The 16,816-nt window shown below is 38.8% G+C and overlaps 1 protein-coding gene across 1 annotated transcript; it reads left to right on the forward strand.

Annotated features, from left to right (window-relative positions):
• Nucleotides 1-1,190: 1,190 nt before the first annotated feature.
• On the forward strand, nucleotides 1,191-16,467 carry LOC133576069 (hydroperoxide isomerase ALOXE3-like). The gene is made up of 14 exons (XM_061929019.2): nucleotides 1,191-1,337; nucleotides 3,780-3,984; nucleotides 4,071-4,152; nucleotides 4,227-4,346; nucleotides 4,425-4,528; nucleotides 6,216-6,388; nucleotides 6,472-6,615; nucleotides 10,051-10,254; nucleotides 11,598-11,684; nucleotides 11,774-11,940; nucleotides 12,006-12,127; nucleotides 13,269-13,369; nucleotides 15,609-15,779; nucleotides 15,857-16,467. The coding sequence occupies exons 1-14, from the start codon at nucleotides 1,191-1,193 to the stop codon at nucleotides 16,034-16,036; spliced, it is 2,007 nt and encodes a 668-aa protein (XP_061785003.2). The 3' UTR covers nucleotides 16,037-16,467.
• Nucleotides 16,468-16,816: the final 349 nt, after the last annotated feature.

Consider the following 16,816-nt stretch of genomic DNA (forward strand, 5'->3'; position numbering starts at 1 on the left):
ACGATCACTGAGGCGCACTTGCTGGAAGTGGAGATCCTGGGCTGGTGTGGTTACACATAATCTGCGATTGTGAGGCCGGTTAGATGTACTGCCAAATTCTCTGAAACGTCTTTGGAGACGGCTTATGGTAGAGAAATTAACATTAAATTCACGGGCAACCATGAATTTGTACAGGATTGCTTATTATTTTTATTGGATAGTAGTCTGTTTATTTCAATTGTTAGTTTTTTCTTTATTACCTGTTGTGTAATTTATTTTTACCCCATATTTGTTCCCACTACCGGACCTTAAATTGGAGTCCTTAATCTCGTTATATGCAAATATAATGACAATAAAGTCCATTCTATTCTATTCTATTCAACCGCTCTGGTGGACATTCCTGCAGTCAGCATGCCAACTGCACCCTCCCTCACAACTTGCAACATCTGTGGCTTTGTGCTGTGTGATAAAACTGCACATTGTGGGCAGCCTAAGGCACACCTCCATGATTAAACAGCAATAATCATGCTGTTTAATCAGCATCTTGATATACCACACTTGTGAGGTGGGATGGATTATCTTGGCAAAGAAGAAATGCTCACTAACACAGATTTAGACAGATTTGTGAACAATATTTGAGAGGAATATGAGTATACAGTAAAAGTTTTAGATATTTGAGATAGGTTCCAGCGACCCCAAAAGGGACAAGCGGTAGAAAATGGATGGATGGATGGATGGATGGAGTTCAACTAATGAAAAACATGAGCAAAACAAAAGTGTTTTGTTTATATTTTGTTCAGTGTAGACTACGTAGATATTACACGTTTTATGCAATTTTCAAATTCGGAAGTTGGGGTATGGGCTCCAAAACCACTCAGTCCAGTGTACTGGTTGAGCGCCCTGGTTGTAAGGCAAATCTAATATTTCTGAACAAGATGTGCAATCAAACAAACGTTGGACCCTGAGGGATCTTTGCACCTCGTTTGGTTGGTGGCTTTGCATATTTACTTGGATCTACTTTTCATCTGCAACATCTACATATATTTGCTTGTTGGTTACTTTGTCTCCCACCTTTTCTTTGGAGACTATAATCTCCAAATAGCCTTTCTACAGAGCTCATTCGCAGCAAAGCTTTGGTCGGTAAGACAAACAACTTCAACTAGACAAGAAAGACATTTCGAGGTTTTGTGAATTCTGTCAACTGAGTGACCATGGCGGAGTACAAGCTTGATGTAACAACTGGAGAACTGGTCGGTGCGGGAACATGGGACCACATCCTTATCACCTTGTTTGGAACGGAAGGCCAGAGTGAGAGAATGGAGTTGAACAACTGGGGTGTTGACTTTATAACGGGCACAGTGAGTTGGACATAATAAATAACTAATAATACATGTTGTCACCTATAACACAGAACCACTGCACTGTATGTCATGCAAATGTCTGTGTTAAATATTTAAAATGTCTATTTTTAGCATTTTTTTATTTTTTTATTTTTATTTACAAAATATCAAAATATCAAATTATCAAAATGGCCTTCGCATGTTTTGACTTTTCGGTTTGCGGCCTTTGGTGGAAAAATTTTGCACACCTATGAAATAGCATGTTGCAAAATTGTTGTCTTTGGAACCGGGGGGATACGTCGAAATACTTGAACCTTGTTGCATTTATATCAAAAATGTTGATTTATTTTTTGTCCAATGGGATTAAAAACGTAAAACTTGCCTAGTTTGGACGTGTAGGTTTATTTGAAGAAAAAGTGATAATTTTACAAAAATAGATTAAAAAAAATAAATAATTACATTTATTAGTTTTAGAAGTAGTAATAATAATGATAATAATAAAGTAATTGTGTACAAAAAAAAAACATTTTGTAAATTAATCTGTAATATTATGAGAATAAATAAATACCCACAAATAATGAAATAGTCAATGAGTATAAACTTTATTGAGATATATCTACCGCTAGGCTCGGACTGTTGCATTTACTGTAAGTAAATATTTAGGAAATTTCATGAGAAAATAAATGTTTTCTTAAAGGTATCTTTTCAATTGCCGCTGAAATTGTAAAATACTGTATATAATATATATGAAAATACAAAACCCAAAACCAGTGAAGTTGCACATTGTGTAAATGGTAAATAAAAACAGAATACAATGATTTGCAAATCATTTTCGACCTATATTCAATTGAATAGACTGCAAAGACAAGATATTTAACGTTCGAACTGGAAAGCTTTGTTATTTTTTGAAAATATTAGTTCATTTGGAATTTGATGCCTGCAACATGTTTCAAACAAGCTGGCACAGGTGGCAAAAAAGACTGAGAAAGCTGAGGAATGCTCATCAAACACTTATTTGGAACATGTCACAGGTGAACAGGCTAATTGGGAACAGGTGGGTGCCATGATTAGATAAGCAGCTTCCATGAAATGCTCAGTCATTCACAAACAAGGATGGGGCGATGGTCACCACTTTGTGAACAGATGCGTGAGAAAATTGTCGAACAGTTGAACAACATTTCTCAACGAGCTATTGCAAGGAATTTAAGGATTTCACCATCTACGGTCCATAATATCAAAAGGTTCAGAGAATCTGGAGAAATTACTGCACGTAAGCGATGATATTACGGACCTTCGATCCCTCAGGCAGTACTGCATCAAAAAGTGACATCAGTGTGTAAAGGATATCACCACATGGGCTCAGGAACACTTCAAAAAACCACTGTCAGTAACTACAGTTCGTCACTACATCTGTAAGTGCAAGTTAAAACTCTACTATGCAAAGCGAAAGCCATTTATCAACAACACCCAGAAACGCAGCTGGTTTCGCTGGGCCCGAGCTCATCTAAGATGGACTGATGCAAAGTGTAAAAGGGTTCTGTGGTCTGAAGAGTCCACATTTTAAATTATTTTTGGAAACTGTGGACGTCGTGTCCTCCGGAATAAAGAGGGAAAAAAGCCAGCATCTGTGATGGTATGAGGGTGTGTTAGTGCCCAAGGCATGGGTAACTTACACATCTGTGAAGGCACCATTAATGCTGGAAGGTACATACAGGTTTTGGAACAACATATGTTGCCATCCAAGCAACGTTATCATGGACGCCCCTGTCAATTTCAGCAAGACAATGCCAAGCCACGTGTTACAACAGCGTAGCTTCATAGTAAAAGAGTGCCTGTAGTCCAGATCTGTCTTCTATTGAAAATGTGTGGCGCAATATGAAGCCTAAAATACCACAACGGAGACCCCAGACTGTTGAACAACTTAAACTGTACATCAAGCAAGAATGGGAAAGAATTCCACCTGAAAAGCTTCAAAAATTGATCTCCTCAGTTCCCAAACATTAACTGAGTGTTGTTAAAAGGAAAGGCCATGTAACACAGTGGTAAAAATGCCCCTGTGCCAACTTTTTTTGCAATGGTTTGCTGCCATTAAATTCTAAGTTAATGATTATTTGCAAAAAAAAAAAAACGTTTCTCAGGTTGAACATTAAATATCTTATCTTTACAGTCTATTCAATTGAATATAAGTTGAAAAGGATTTGCAAATCATTGTATTCTGTTCTTATTTACGAATTACACAACATGCCAACTGGTTTTGGGTTTTGTACTTTGGGACTGTACTCTATGTGCATATTAATTGCTTTGCCTTCAAGCTCCCCAAATGATTTGCATTATGTGCGTACAATTTGAAAGGTATCACTATGATGCAAACCAGCTTTAAAACCGTAATCACCAGATTCAAATAGCATCTTTGCAAATATTTCATCCTTTGCTCTCACATGCAGTATTCTATACTTCCAGACTGGGACCTACACTGTAAAAACCAGTGCATCACTGGGGAAGCTACTGCTGGTCAAAGTAGAGAAAGATCCTAAATTCTTCCTCCCTGACAACGATTGGTACTGCTCCAAAATAGTGGTCACCACCCCAGAGAGAGAGGTGCTTCTTTTCCCCTGTTACCAATGGCTGTCCAATAAAGAAGTAGTGGAACTGAGGGGAGGAAGAGGTCTGGTTTATGTACCATGAACTTGTATTTCTAATAAATAGTTTTAGTAAAAAACAACTTTTTGTTGTTGTTTTCTGGACAACTAGCTATGAAGGTTTTCGAAGATGAACACCCGTTGTTGATTGAACACCGAAAAAAGGAGCTGGCATCTAAAAAGAGCTTGTTCCGGTGAGTTTTAGCTCCTAAAGGCATATACATATGACCTCAAAAAAGACCAAAATGTATGCTTTCTTTCCTTCAAGATGGGCAGTAATGAAGGAAGGACTCCCTTACCACGCCGATTTCAATGCAACAAATGTCCCGGCTGAAACCCGTATGTCAGTGTCCAGAATGCTTCAATCAAATATGTCTGTCGTGATGGGGTAGGTTGAAATACTCCTTTTAGCATTGTGTCCAAATGTGGAGATGATATATTGTGAATATTTTTTTGTTCGCTTCAGAGCCGCAGAACTCACCCTGAAGGGGATGCTTAACTCGGAGGAAAATTGGGATAACATTGACCAATTGAAACAAATCTTCTGGAACAGAAGTACCAAAATATCAGGTTAATCACTTACTTTTATGTTTGAATTTTGCTGCTTGACACACACACTGTAAACATTTACCAGGATTTTACAGCATTTAACAGTATTTATTTCACAGTGAAATACTGAATTACAGTAACAATCCTTATATTTCAAAGCAGTTAACTGTTATTTCACAGTAAAATACTGTAATCATAGTCCTCTGTAATATCACAACAAACTACTCTAAATTCAAATTGATTTGTCCCTTAAGGGCTCTGTAGACCATTGTTTTTCAAACACTGTGCCGCGGCACACCAAGATACAGTCTGGTGTGCCGTGGAAGACTATGTAATTTCACCTATTTGGGTTAAAAAATTTTTTTTGCCAACCAGTAATTATAATCTGCAAATTATGTGCCGTTGTTGAGTGTCTGTGCTGTCTAGAGCTCGGCAGAGTAACCGTGTAATACTCTTCCATATCAGTAGGTGGCAGCAAGTAGCAAATTGCTTTGTAGATGTCGGGAACACGTTGTGTGAGACGACAAGGGTGTGTCGTCGTATCTAATGCTTAAACCAAAAATAAACAAAAGGTAAGTGCTCCTAAGAAAAGACATTGAAGCTTAGGAAAGGCTAAGCAGAACAAAACTAAAACCTAACTGGCTACAGAGTAAACAAAAACATAATGCTGGATGACAGCAAAGACTTACTGTGGAGCAAAGATGGCGTCCACAAAGTACATCAGAAGATGACATGATAATCAACAATGTCCCCACAAACAAGGATAGCAACAACTTAAATAGTCTTGATTGCTAAAACAAAGCAGATGCGGGGAATAGCGTTTAAGGAAGAAACTGCTACAGGAAAAGACCAACAAAACAGGAAAAGCCACCAAAATAGGAGTGCAAGACAATAACTAAAACACTAAACAGGAAAACAGCAAAAAAAAACTCAAAATAAGTCACGGTGTGATGTAACAGGTCGTGACAGTACACCTACTTTGAGACAAGAGATATAGTGATGCATGCTTGGTGATGGTTTAAAGTCATATCCAACCATTTTGACAACAACTTTTTACTGTCAACTGAGTTTCATTTTTTAATGATTTCTGCTAGTGGTGTGCTTCCGGATATTTTCAACGAAAAAAATGTGCCTTGGCTCAAAAAAGGTTGAAAAAGTCTGCCATAGACTACATTGCACACACTTGTACAGAAGGCGGTGGTATGCTGTTAAACTAAGAGCGTCATTAACTACAAAACTTAAATGGCGAAACTACAACTTTTACAGTAGTTATGATTTTATTGTAATTATTAACTATAGAATTACAGTTGGGAAGTTACAGCATTTAGTTGTAACGGTATTGTATTTGACTGTAAAACTACAGCTCTGCAGTTACACTGAATTGCTGTAAAGATATTTCACATTAAATGAATGATTATTAGCCAATCATTTTCAGTGAATTTACAATGAAAATGTTTACAGTGTGATAAAGGTTTGACCCTGAAACAGATCAGATAATTTACATGAGAAAATTGCTTTCAGAATCAGAATCATTTTTATTGTCATTACGCAGGGTAATAGTTTACTTGGAGTTTCTGCTGTATTTGATTGTTGAGTTTAAGCACTTAACTCGCATATGCCAACGATAACATTTTGTCTTGACAATAACTTTGTATCATGTTTTCAACCGTTTTAGTCATTTAAAAGTAATGGCCGACCATTCTTCCAGAGTGGGTTAGCGAACACTGGAAGGAAGATGACTTCTACGGGTCCCAGTTTCTGAACGGAATAAACCCCGATGTGATCAAACGTTGCTCTTCACTTCCTCCAAATTTGCCAGTCAGAGAGGAAATGGTGAAAGCGTTCCTGGAGGAAGGCAGCAGTCTGGACGATGAAATCAAGGTATGGCACAGCAAATGTATGATTGTAATAAAGTGGAGGGCACAGGATTGTTTTCATTGGTAATGTACCCCACTGTCACACAGAAAGGCAATATATTCCTGTATGACCAGAAGATCATGAGTGGAATACCAGGGAGGATGTACAATGGTGTGAGTCTGCAAGTGCCTGCTGGACTCTGTCTCTTGTACCTGAATCCTGAGAAAAAACTAAAGCCCATTGCAATACAGGTATTTCCCTGAACTCTATAATAGTCTCCAGTCTTTGAAGGGGGCTTTCTGTTACATCCTTGTAAGTGATTTGGACTCGTGTTTTCTTTTTTCCTATGTGTTGTAGTTTAGTTCCTGTCCTGTGCTTTTATTTTGTGGGTTTCACTTCCTCGTGCCGTGCAGAGGCTTCCACACCTGTCGCCTGATTGGCAACCGGGACACACCTGTACCCGGTTGCCAATCAGTCTCCTATTTCTGTCCAGCACTGTCTTGCTATTCTTTACCTCATGCACTGCCTCACATACACGTGTTGTTCTCGATACAAAAGAAGTCCTGAGTCTTGTGCATTTACTTTTGCACTCGACTTCTTTGGTTTTTCTCCTCTCCTTGTGAGGGCACCTTTTGTTATGTTTTTTTTTGATTGATTGATTGAAACTTTTATTAGTAGATTGCAGAGTACAGTACATATTCCGTACCATTGACCACTAAATGGTAACACCCGAATAAGTTTTTCAACTTGTTTAAGGTTCATGGTGAATGGTAAATAATGTTATTTTTATTCACCGTCTGCCACCCGTCTCTGCATCCTTGGGGTCACGTCGCTAGTCTGCGTTCCAGCTCCTGACACTTTCCTGCTCATTTCAGGGGCTTTTAAAACAATATTGAACCCAATGGGCACTCTAGTGAGTTTATTTAGATAAAATACTCCATAAACTAGAGGTGTACGGATACAAGCCTTTTAACTTCTAATACAATACCGATATTGAAGCGTTGAGTATATCGATATTTATGCAATATTAGCACAAATTATACACTGTTTTTATTTGGACGTGTGAAATGTTAGAAAAGGTTTGCTCAAGTGAATTTACTCAGAGAACAATTGTAGGTATTGCACCTACAATTGGAACATGACATAATGTTTGATTTGTGCTAATATTGCATCAATATCGGTATACTCAAGGCTTCATCATCGGTATTGTATTAGAAGTGAAAAGGCTTTTATCGGTACACCTCTGATTTATGGAGTATTTTATTTTAAAACAATTACTAGAGTGCCCATTAGGTTCAATATTGTTTTAAAAGCCCCTGTAATGAGCAGGAAAGTGTCAGGAGCTGGAACGCAGACTAGCGACGTGACCCCAAGGATGCAGAGACGGGAGGCAGACCTTGAATAGTATGCGCTCCAATCACTCTATCACAAAAAAATAAGAGTTGTAGAAATAATTGTAAACTCAAGACTAAACTAACACCCTCCCCGGATTGTTAATAATCAAATGTAGATACTCTTCTTATGCCTTCTGATCTCTCTCTCTCTCTCTCTCTCTCTCTCTCTCTCTCTCTCTCTCTCTCTCTCTCTCTCTCTCTCTCTCTCTCTCTCTCTCTCTCTCTCTCTCTCTCTCTCTCTCTCTCCACCACTTGCTGTACATATCCTACCAAGTCAAACCTACACTGTTTCAATGTCCATTTCTCTGTCCTCAATTGTTGATGACTGAAGTGATGATAACAACCAAACCTAATCCCCCCCCCCCCCACATCCCACACCCCGGATTGTAAATAATGTAAATAATTCAATGTATATACCCTGATGACTATCTTGTGTGATGACTGTATTATGATGATAGTATATATCTGTATCATGAATCAATTTAAGTGGACCCCGACTTAAACAAGTTGAAAAACTTATTCGGGTGTTACCCTTTAGTGGTCAATTGTACGGAATATGTACTTCACTGTGCAACCTACTAATAAAAGTCTCAATCAATCTCAATCAAAAAAAAGACAGCCATGAAATTATGTCCTTCACAAATGTATGTAAACTTTTGACCACGACTGTAGGTATAATTTCTTTTTTTTATTTTTATTAAGCATCTGGAATAGACTTATGCTGTCATTAAGTTGAAGTGGAATGGTAACTGTTTTTGGCGACACCTAGTGGCCATAATAATTTACTATGTTAAGGGAATGACGCAATAAGTTGAATATGGCCGACACAATTGTTCGGGATTCTTTCTAAAATGCTTCTGCCTTGGAGACTTTGTATCTGTAAATAACATGCTACTACATTTATTTAATACTTGTTTATATTCACTCATGTGGTGTTTTAGACTGCAATATTGTTTAATTAAGGACACTTATTAAATATGTCTAGCTTGTGTGCTATTGTGTACTTAGCTGTTGTGTAGCAGCTAGCTACCATGTTTATCTTTTGTAAATGACTTCACTAAAATCCAAGAAAAGACTAACCTTACAGTATGTGTTTATTGGAGGACATGTGGATTTTAACTGGTTGTGCACAGGAAAGCATGCTGCAGTACTGCTTGTATTGGGTTGCTTGTATTGAAGATTTTAGATGCAAGTAAATATAATCCGATGTAATAGGATCTGACCGATGATTGTTATCAATATCTGATCGGGACGTCAAGTTGAGTACAGGGTAAATCCAACCACGCCTATACGATTAAGAGTCAGAGTCATACACACCCCTAACACCAGCTATGGCTCTGTGCTGTGTAAAGACATGTCCCAATCATCTGGTGACACGCTAATCAGGTTATCAGCCACAGAAAAGAAGAATTGGATATTTGATGAATATTGACAAATCCAACGTCCAACTGTGCTTTGTTCATGAAACCGCTGTCTGTAAAGTGGCAAGAGCAGAGGATCAGTGACCGTGAGATAGGGTTTTAGTTGCCCCGAAAAGAAAAAATCCATAAGAACAGCTTCTGTCGGCCATTTAAAAAGACTGACCATTTGTACAAAAGCAATTTGACTGAAAAATGTGTGAGAAATTCTAAAGGTCTTGTGGAAATCATGCAAAGTTCTCATCTGCGTCAAGGCATTCAGGAGATTTGGCATCATGTCGAACATTTTAAAAATGTAATCTGAAAAGTATCAAGACGTGGACTATTTTGCAGCTGGCTGCGTGGATGGTTTTCACGGAATGCAATCGGACCAGACCAGTCATGGCTTGAAGGTATATACATGATTTAATAATAACTATAAAAAGGTATAAACAAAAAGCGCGCACAAGGCGGAAATGCAAACTTGACTATGAAAACAAACAAGCACAAATGCAGAACTGGACATAAAAACGAAAACACTTACTGTGGCATGAGCGGAGCATGAAATTAACATCAGCATGAAAACTATGAACAGGCATTAAAAATGACAGAGGTAAACAGAGTTAATGTTGCCAGGCAGACTGTCTGGCAACTGAAAGCTTAAATAATACTGACATGATTAGTGACAGGTGCGCGAGTGCAAAACGTGAGACAGGTGAAACTAATGAGTAGTCATGGAAACAAAACAAGCAAGAGTGCACAACCAGGAACTAAAAAGCGTCCAAAAAACAAACAGCACCTGGCCAAACAAAAACATGATCAACAGACATGACAAAAAGTTGAAAATGTATGATAAGGTTTGAGGTTAGAAAATCTGTGTTTTTTTTTTCGGTAGCTACAACAACAACCCTCGGAGGAGAACCCCATTTTTCTGCCGAGCGACTCGGAGACGGACTGGCTCCTCGCCAAGATATTCATTAAACAAGCAGATATTTTGGATCATCAGGCAAGCCGCCACTTTAAGGACACTCACTTTCTCTCCGAGTCCTGGTGTACGAGCTTTTTTCGCAACTTCCCCGTGATTCATCCCATTTACAAGGTACAGTCTGAAGGTTACATAGGGACTGTAAGTGGTGGCGTGCAAGTAGTCAATTGAGGTTTCGTAATATTGTTACATGACTGGAAGGGTCATTGTATATATGCATATATGTACTGTTGTTATTGTTGTATTTGTTTATTTGAAGGACAATGTGCAGTTACATTAAAAAGATGGCTGCCCCCGATTTAGCACCATACTAATTTACATCTGTAGTCCTTTTATGGCATATTTAGCATCCACAATTAAAATTACACAAGATTAAAAATTCACAACAAGATTGAAATTACATAACGAAAAGCAAATGTGCAAAAAGTGCAATACATACAGAGCCTGCGAGTTACAAATCAGTGTGTGGTCAACTTGTAGTACTTTAGCAGCATCATTTAAAGTGCAGAAGTATATAAAGGGCAACTGTTGTTTTTTTTTTTTATCAAAATCTACATAAGACAGCATGAAGTGTATAGTAACCCTCAGATGGTACTCACATGGGTATCATCAAATAGCTACACACCCCATTGGTACTGCATACGTAAACAAGATGGCATTATTACACTATTCAACTGGTACTCTGGTGGCCATCAGATGGTACCAGCGAGGGTATCCGTCTGGTATTATTAATGTGAGCAGATATGAAGATACTGAAGATATCTTGGTCAGAGACTTAGGGTCAACTAGTTAAGCCCCGCCAGCCCCCTTACAAAGAGGTCTTGCTTGAGGGCGCCCATGTTTTTTAAGCAATCTTACTTAAATATTACTCAAAGTTGTTTAAAGCTGTGCACCAAATTTGATTGGGCTAGCCCCTTAAATTTACAGGGAGTAGTTGTTTTTTCTTTTACCTGCAATCTATTGAATTTCCTACTGAGAACTATGGCCTCCAATGTTGTCATCTACGGCAGTGGTCCCCAACCACCGGTCCGCGGCCCGGTACCGGTCCGTGGACCGATTGGTACCGGGCCGCACAAGAAATAAAAAATAAAAAAAATAAATAAAATAATCTATATATATATATATATATATATATATAATTTTTTTAAATTTTTTTATTTATTTAAATCAACATAAAAAACACAATATATACATTATATATCAATATAGATCAAGACAGTCTGCAGGGATACAGTCCGTAAGCACACATGATTGTATTTCTTTATGACAAAAAAAAAATACCATAACCCCTCCCCCCCACCGGTCCGTGGGACGCATTTACAAGCGCTGACCGGTCCGCAGCCACAAAAAGGTTGGGGACCACTGATCTACGGAACTTCACACCGTGAGGTCACAGCTCCATGAATCAGACCCATTCATGTAAACAATATCTCTGGTATTTTTCCTTTTATCCATAGTTCCTGAGCCCTCACTTCCGCTGGATTTTACACATAAATGCACTTGGTCGTAAGGTTTTGTTTGGACCTGGTGGACCCTTTGAAATGGTATGTTTCTGACCATTCATTTTCTCCAATCTTTTCAATGATTTCCCACGTTATGTCTGACTTGGGACCATATGTGTGTTATAATTTAGTCTTCACTCGGCTTAGACGGCATTTATGAGGCAATGGTACGGTCTCATGCCGAGCTCACCTACAGCAAACTGTGCATCCGGGAGAACATCGTCGCTCGGGGACTGGAGTCCATCCCCAACTTCTACTACAGAGATGATGGCTTTCAACTATGGGACATGATCCATAGGTTTATGTTTTTACTTCCATTGATCATCAGTTGTCATTGATAATGTATGAATTCTTCTTGTCCAGTTTTGTGAAGGCAGTTGTGGGACACTTCTATCGTTCCGACACTGAGGTGGTCAAAGACTCTGAGCTCCAAGGTTGGGTCCATGAGATATTCACTCAATGCTTTTTGGGAAAGAAATCCTCAGGTATTCAATAAATAAAATAAGTTGTATAATTCCAGTTTTTCTCCTAACCCCTTGTCTTAGTCCTTGGCCCTCGGTTTCACACGTTCACTTCAAGCAAGTGGTGTCTCAATTCACTTTTAAGGCTATAGGGACGCGCCAAGCAGGGGCACAACTACTTACTTTTAGAGAGATATGCAAACACATCACACACACACACACACACACACACACACACACACACACACACACACACACACGCACACACTACCTGGACAATTTTTTCAACTTAAAGCAGAGATATTCAACCAAATTATTTTGAGGGCCACATTTCCAGAAAGCTAAGGATTGGGAGATAAGACTTCTCCTTTCACTATTCTTTTTTGTATATTCAGTAGAACCAGCATTAACTGCAGTAAACGTTTGTTTTGGTTTATTTATTTGTGTGCTGTGCTGTTTTTAAGGGCCTTTTGCAAAAAAGCTAGTCAAAGATCATCTCTATTACAGCACTATAGTGTTTTTAAAGGTCTGCTACAAAAATGTGACTCTCTCACAGGTTTTTGGTACTGAACTCGCGAGCCACCAGATCAATAGCACAAATGATGAAACAGAGAGCATCTACAAGCTACAGCAACACCTTAGTTACATAAGTCAAATTCAGAAAAAAATGTATTCTGATAAAAAGGAAAAGACTTAAAGAGGTGCCTCGAGTAAACCCTCAGTTATGTCGATCACATGTTTGAACAGTTTTCAGTGATTTGCTGCAAAAATGTCTGTATCCTAAGTTTTGAAATGAACTCGGGGGCCGGTATGGTGTCATTCCTGGGCCAGATTTGGCCCCCGGATCACCAGTTGAATATACGAGTCTTAAAGAAACACAAAGGATAGAATGATAACATTTGGCCAATCCTTAGTTCATTGTCATTGGATTGTCAATGATTATTTGCCAGGGATTTATAGTTATATGTGCCACACTGACACTTTACAATGCACATTGTGAGTGGTCAAGCAGCAAGCACCAAATGTTACCACTTCATCTTGGCCCTCAGTTTTCAGGGGTAAGATGAAGGGGTATGACAAACTTTAGGGGTTAAGCGGGGCAAATTGAGATTCAATTTAAGACTCTTGACTGTAAGAGTTATTTGCTGATTTATTGTTGTGACAGGATGTCCTGAGTCTTTCCAAAGGGTTGAGGAAGTGGTCAAGTTCATCACCATGATCATCTTCACGGTCTCAGCTCAGCATGCTGCCATCAATAATGGACAGGTAAAACAACAGTAAACATTCCATTCATATACATTGTGTATACCCTAGACCAGGCCTGGGCAATTATTTTTACTCGGGGGCCAAATTTAGAGAAAAAAATGTTTTTTGGGGCCGGTATAACTATTTTTAGGGACACTAATACAAAACGTTACAATAATGTCTGTTTGAATGCTAAAAACGTTATGACAGACCACCTTATAAAACTGATTTTTTTTAAATGAATGAGACACCCAGAATGTACATGAAAATAAAGAATGTGGGATTTACAATATTAACTATGAACGATAAAACACTGAATATTGACATGAAAATCACACCCCCTCTCGATCGACATATTTTACAATCAAGCGAAACGCAACAAAAATGCAACAAACACAGCGAAATATGAAAGCGAAGGGTAAAAAAAAATACCCACCAACAATCTGATGTATCTGATACATCACTAAGCATTAGAACTTTGTTGTAGAAATCTCCTTCCGTGTCTGTCCCTAACACCCGCATTTCAGGCTGACCGTTCTGGAAACACTCTGTGGAAACGCTCCCCACCCACACTGCTTGGTGCCTCGTCTGAGCTGCTGTGACGTAGCTTATTATTGTAGCTAATTAGATTACCATAGTAACTAATTATATTACCATAGTAACTAATTATATTACCATAGTAACTAGTATATCATGCAAAAGCACAGATTCCAACCATTGAAATACTTTGTATAGTTCAAGACTTACGGTCATTTGAAAACATCACTGCACATCATAATGGCAGCTACACTTTCCATCCTAAAGATCTAACGCAATTATTTGGGAATTTGGGAATTAACGGGCCGCATGAGGTCCCTGGGTCTTAATTTGCCCAGGTCTGCCGTATACGCTCTTAATCTCAGTAAATGGAACACATTGGATGTTGATCAGCATCTCAAACTTTGATTGTGTTGAAGTTCAGAGGTACCACTTCAGCCTTTTTTTATATATATATCCTCCAATGACCCAGCATCCTTTGCAGTGGACATTTGTTGTTTATCTATTTCTCTTTTCAGAGTTATACAATTTAGGAAGTATAGCCCTGTTATGCAAAACACTAATGTCCACTGCAGGGGACGGTGGTTCTCAGTAGGATCTAATATAACACTAAGTCCCTTTAGCAGATTCAAATCAACTCAAAATGATTAGTGATTTTTTTTTTAACATATGTGAACGCAGCAATCACATCAGTAATGGAAACAAGATCAAATTGTATATTGCTGAATGAGCAATAAAAGTTATTCAATACAACAGGAACGCTATAGTATCTATTGCATCTACTGGATAGACAACCTGCAACAATTTCAGACTTCGAGTTCTGGCTCCATTCCGAAAATATTTTCTCAAACCAAAGTCTAGGAATTGTGCAGTTGTGAGAATGAATCTATAATTTCCGACTATTTGTGAAGCTGTGAATGTGTTCTGAATGGTGACTGGATGAGGTGGGTTTGTGTTAGAGCAGTGGTTCCCAACCACCGGGCCGCATTTATTTTTATTAAATCAACATAAAACACAAGATACACTTACAATTAGTGCACCAACCCAAAAAACCTCCCTCCCAAATTTACACTCATTCACACAAAAGGGTTGTTTCTCTCTGTTATTAATATTTCTGGTTCCTACATTATATATTAATATAGATCAATACAGACTGCAGGGATACAGTCCATAAGCACACATGATTGTATTATTTTAAGACAAAAACAAACAAACAAAAAAAAAAAACATATACACCCCCCCCCCCCCCCCCCACGGTCCGTGGGGAAAATTTTCAAGCGTTGACCAATCAGCGGTTACAAAAAGGTTGGGGACCACAGTGTTAGAGAGAGTGAGTGGAGTGTGCATGTCTAACTATACATTCCAAAAAAGAAAATAATTATTCATGAACAGATTCCTTTAACTATACATTTTAAAAAGATAAGCATTTTTTAAGTTCAAAAAATGTTTGATGTTTGCCACTTCTCTTTTTTAGTGGACAAAAGGAATGGCTGTTATAAAGTAAAGGTTGGCGACCCCTGATATAGACTATAAGTCCCAATCAGAACTGAAGTGAATTGGGTCAGGTTATGTTAAATTTTGGTCCACTTGGTACAGGCCCAGCCCACTTTGAGCGGATATGTTGGTTTGGTATCTGAGATCGAGATTAGTCTGGGGTGTTAACATAAGAAAATTTAATTTGGACTGGCGGAAACTGAGAAAGTGTCAAACTTGATCATTTCAGTTTGACTACCAGTCCTTCATCCCGAATGGCGCCTTCCTTCTACGCAAGCCACCTCCGACTGTCAAAGGCCAGTCGAGTATGAAGACCATTCTGGAAACGCTGCCAAACATTGGCGAGTCGGTCAAGATAGTGACCATCGTCTCTGTGCTCACGAAAAAATACTCAGATTTCGTAAGTCGAGGGTAAATAGCTTTTCAAACTAGGGACATACTGCACATGGTACTGACTCTGCTGTTTTTGTGTTCCAGGTGGCACTGGGTTCATACCCTGAGGAACGGTTTCAAGAGCCTGAAATCCACCAGATGGTCAGAGAGTTTCAAGCACAGTTGTCCAAACTTAGTGACGCCATCAATGCTAGAAACGCACAGCTTGAAGTGCCGTACGAATATTTGAACCCTAATCGGGTGGAGAACGCCATCACTCAGTAAATAGGAGTTTCTTTCAGGACGATATGTTTTTCACTCACAATAAGCACGTGAGAAGAATCTATAGTATTGGTTATTTTATTAAATTAGACAACAACATAATGTAGTAGCATTAACATAACTGCAGGAATATTCAAATAGATTGTTCTGGGGGCAACATTTTTAGAAAGCTTAGGACAGGAAGGGTGGACTTCTTTCTTCCCAAGTATTCTTATTTTGTCTATAATGTCTAAAAACGGCTAATGTAGTTCTAATTTAAATAGATAAATTATGGATAACATGTTAATTATGGACGGCATAGTGAAACAGGGGTTAGTGCGTCTGCCTCACCATAAGAAGGTCCTGGGTTCGATCCCCGGGCTCTTTCTGTGTGGAGTTTGCATGTTCTCCCCGTGACTGCGTGGGTTCCCTCCGGGTACTCCGGCTTCCTCCCACCTCCAAAGACATGCACCTGGGGATAGGTTGATTGGCAACACTAAATTGGCCCTAGTGTGTGAATAATAAATATTGATAAAGTTGAGGAATGCTCATCAAACACTTATTTGGAACATCCCACAGGTGAACAGGCAAATTGGGAACAGGTGGGTGCCATGATTGGGTATAAAAGTAGATTACATGAAATGCTCAGTCATTCACAAACAAGGATGGGGCGAGGGTCACCACTTTGGCAACAAATGCATGAGCAAGTTGTTGAACAGTTTAAGAAAACCTTTCTCAACCATCTACGGTCCGTAACATCATCAAAGGGTTCAGAGAATGCACGTAAGCAGCCAAGCCCGTGAC

The sequence above is a fragment of the Nerophis lumbriciformis genome, linkage group LG34, assembly GCF_033978685.3.
Source record: "Nerophis lumbriciformis linkage group LG34, RoL_Nlum_v2.1, whole genome shotgun sequence".
Lineage (NCBI taxonomy): Eukaryota > Metazoa > Chordata > Actinopteri > Syngnathiformes > Syngnathidae > Nerophis > Nerophis lumbriciformis.